This window comes from Priapulus caudatus, unplaced genomic scaffold, assembly GCF_000485595.1.
Source record: "Priapulus caudatus unplaced genomic scaffold, Priapulus_caudatus-5.0.1 Scaffold413, whole genome shotgun sequence".
NCBI lineage: Eukaryota > Metazoa > Priapulida > Priapulimorpha > Priapulimorphida > Priapulidae > Priapulus > Priapulus caudatus.
The window spans coordinates 219,285-223,625 of record NW_014577474.1 but is presented as its reverse complement, the minus strand read 5'-3'; the positions used below and the strand labels follow the sequence as shown (position 1 = coordinate 223,625).

Genomic DNA, 4,341 nt, shown 5'->3' with positions numbered 1-4,341 from the left:
AGAGAGAGAGAGAGAGAGAGAGAGAGAGAGAGAGAGAGAGAGAGAGACGGAGAGAGAGAGAGATTCGTGTGTGCATAGTTAGCGAGGCGACCGCACAGCGCGCCGTACTAACCTGACAACGACGGCGTGCTCCCCGACCTCTCGTGGTGTGAACTCAACGTGGATCTTACCAGCGGTCGGTCGCGACGTGTGGTGCGGCACTGCCTGCTTGCTCGGAGCTGCTCATATCAATCATCATTATCATATTATAATTACTTCAGTATTATATTATAATTACTCTTTATTCATATACTTCAGTATTATATTATAATTACTCTTTATTCATATACTTCAGTATTATATTATAATTACTTCAGTATGATATTATATTATGATACTCTTATATTATATTATGATACTCTTCCATTACATTATAATACTGATATATTATATTATATTATAAGTCAGGATTAATAGCCGCGCCAGTGTAAATCACCGGCGCACACTTCCACGCGGATAACGCCACGCGGGGAGAAGCGAGATTCGTCAGGTCGTCGTCGTCGGCGCGTGTATATGAGACCACAGCAATAAAAAAAAAGCCTAATAACGCGGGCCCACGTTTACGAGCCTGGATCGTTATCATTACATTAATGTGGGCTGTCGGCAACCCTTGCTTAATAAAAAACTGCTGTCACTGCACGCGCGTGCTAGAGGCGAGTGGCAATGCGCGCGCGGCAATGAATGCCGAACGGCTTTTCGACTTTTCGTGTTTTTTTTTGTCAAATTTAGAAATGGCCTCCGTTCAGAGCTGGCAAGTGTTAAAGCTAATATGAAACTAATATATACACGCGTGCAGTAATATGCCTTTTGATGATTCTAGTTATATAATTTAAATTCACCCATACGTTGTTTGTAAGTTGCGACCAGTTTACTGGCGACATAAACGAAAATTCTCTCTTACGTGATAATCATAAGAATAAACGAGTTTTCTATTACAATACTGCTTTGCCTGTGTTACGTCATTGCATAGTCAAAACATGTATCCACAATGTTAACTTTCACTCATAGATAACTTCGCTTGTAATAGGAGAGATCTGGAGATTACCTACTTATTGTTGCCGAAAATTACCTTCCTTAGAACGCATGTCCAATTATATGTTGAAATTCGATGAGTCACCATGATTAACGTTTCGCCAATTTCGCGGTACGAACGTGTTTTTTCTGGAACGCATTACTCTGGTAATTAATGTAGCGTATTACTGTATCCACATTACGGACGCATATAGTCCTATTATTAATCCAACTAAATTGATCGTAGCGCATCAAGAGTCCGCTAGAGGCTATAAATATTCATAAAGAGTACCCATAAGTTCATCACGATCTCCCGGGTATATGACAATATTAAACATTCTAAAGATGCTTTAAAATAAAATTCTACAAGCACTAACGATAATTTATTAGAAAATCAACAAACGGAGGGACGAACGAGCGGACGCGACTGTTGGTGACCTTGGTATACGTGGATGAAGGTCGCAGACCGAAGAGGGACTTACAAGTGATGATGACTGAACAGTCGGCGGGTCCGGCGTCACGTGGCTCCACGGTGAAACCAACCGCTCTGTTGACTGGCACCTTGCCAAAAGCATCGCCGTGTACGTACACCCTGCTGACGTCCACGACGGCTCCTGTTCCCTTCTCTACCCGCACGGTAAAGGGGCTGCCTGCATACACACCACACAACACACCGCGTTATACACAGATATGTCCACCACGGCTCCTGTTCCCTTCTCTACCCGCACAGTAAAGGGGCTGCCAGCACACACACCACACTACACACCGCGTTATACACAGATATGTCCACCACGGCTCCTGTTCCCTTCTCTACCCGCACGGTAAAGGGGCTGCCAGCACACACACCACACACCACACCACGTTAAACACAGTTAATTCCACCGACAACTACTGCTCTTCCCCCCCCCCACTATACTCCACAGTCTACTTACACTTCAACAGGCTTTTACAAACTTAGGTTACAAGGTGCTTAGAGAGGTTGTTAGCATTACGCACGCAAGATTTCTGCCCATCCTCACCGCATCGATACATGGTTACCATAAAGCATCATGCACGTCAGAACATCATGAGATACACGGCTGCCATGCCGCTTAATGAAACACGTCTTTGCCGACGCTTGTAAAAGTAATTCGACGCGGCGTGGCACGCACCTGGCACTATCTCGCCGTTGAAGTTCAGCTGGATCTTGTGTGGTTTCGCCTCGGCTGGCGTGAAGTAGACAGCGTAGCGATTGCCTCCTATGTACTCGGCCGAGGCTGGCAGGTCCCCATCGTTAACCGTCACCTCTAGGTTGCCTGATCCAGCCTCGCTAGCATCAACTGTACGTAGCAGGACAGAGCGGGAGTGGTTGTGTTACCGCGTGTGTGTTAGCATGTGTCAATATGTCCTTATCAATATGATATATTATCATATAATATATTATATAATAATAATAATTTTGGTCTTGTTTTAGAGAGCAAAGAATTCTGCTTAATGCAATACCATGAAATTATTCTAGACTCGCAGGCAAAGTAGAATAATGTAGTCGTGAAATAGCACTATTTTCCCGTTTTTCCGTTGTACACTCTAGGTATTATCCGCTCTTGATATATATATATATATCAGAAGTAGATAATAGGGAAGGGAAGGATAGGGATGGGAGATTGGACATCGACGCAACACTCGGCGAGCTAATCTTTGACCTATTTACAGCTGGTATGCCCCCTACGCACGCACACCGCATCGCCGAGGGCACAAGAATGCGCAAGTCTTTATATTGTTATATTAGTAGCTGCCTATTGTTTCAAGTTAGGTGGATTATGGATTCATTTTGCTGGCAACAGAATAGAGAATTGTGTCATACGTTTTAGTCTGTATCTCCGGATTGCGGGTGTATACGAGGAAACGATTTCGCACGATGCTAGGCGAATGTACTGTGTACGATTTGAGCTCAAGTTGGTTGAGTTACGCGTAATAAATCGTAGGTATTCTAAGGCTAGTAAATGACGAATTTCCCATGTTTATTGAAGTCACACTCCTTCCCTATTATCTACTTCTGATATATATATATTTATTTATTTATTTAACTTCGCAAAAAGCGACTGCCACACAACAAAGGCTCAGGCTTAATAAGCCAATGCTGTTGAGTTGAAAACTTCCTCACACAGAATCCAAGACAATATTACACACGATTGAAGTGAAGAACTATATATTATATAAAATTAGAGGCACTGACTACAGCTGCTTGATAATCAGTTTGCTATCATCTTATGACACTGTCGTAGGCATACACCCAGTTCTCAACACCACAGCCAAACCCCTTGTGATGGATGTCATTGTTTGAAATTATACCACCCACATAATACCAGGAGTGTATAATATAGTGTATATCGCTATATTATACACTCCTGATAATATGTCACCTTAGATACTCCCTCTGCTATCACCCCGATCACACCCGTATTACAAAAAGATGTACGTGCATACATGAGTGTATGCGTGCGTGCGTGCGTACGTGAATGCGTGAGTGCGTGCGTCCGTACGTGCGTGAGTGTATGCGTGCATGCGTGCACGCGTGAGTGTATGCGTGCGTGCGTACATGCATGCATGAGTGTATGCGTGCGTGCGTATGTGTGCACGTACCGTGCGTTCCCCTCGTTCTGCACATAGTTGGGGATTTTCACGTCCGCACACGAGATGACAATCTCCAGGTTTCCGGTTCCCGCTCTGCTGGCGTCGACTGCAATGCGATAGCACACGACGACGTCGACACGTTAGCAACCAATCACAGAAGAGCATAATAACAGCACGGGATAAAACAGAACCATCACAATACGTAGCGAAATTGCACAGAATGACATAATCTCAAGCCAGGATGAAAGAGTAGCAGGCAATGACTCAAAGAAATTATAAATCCCAATGCAGAATGTAATAGAAGCACAGTGAACAGTAATGAGACAGAGTGTGATGATGACACTGGAAACCATTAAATGAGTCTAATCAAATAGTATGTGCAGTCTGACGTTGTCAATTTACGAGACAGCGACTGTATTTCACGATGTTAACGAAGCTTACGCGGCTGATCGCTTATTGATGCAGTGGCATATAGAAGAAATGTATACATATCGCTAATGATTTACGGTAGCCTCAACAATAAATAATGGGAGTGCATGCGTTCTTGCTGTCCTGCTGCTTCCTAATATTAAATTACCTTCTTATAATGTCTCCAAATGTACTGTCTGGGTGGTGAGCTAAATCACACTAGATTCTAGATATATTTTCAACATGTTATATGTGCGCTTTACAAAACAG

The 4,341-nt window shown here is 43.4% G+C and overlaps 1 protein-coding gene across 1 annotated transcript in view; it reads right to left on the bottom strand.

The window, feature by feature from the left end:
- LOC106810148 (filamin-A-like) overlaps positions 1-4,341 on the bottom strand; it is a gene marked incomplete in the record, with an annotated part of 76,614 nt that overhangs the window by 22,444 nt on the left and 49,829 nt on the right. Inside the window, 3 exon segments of the mRNA XM_014813430.1 lie at positions 113-218; positions 1,533-1,700; positions 2,202-2,369. Coding sequence (XP_014668916.1) covers positions 113-218; positions 1,533-1,700; positions 2,202-2,369 — 442 coding nt within the window.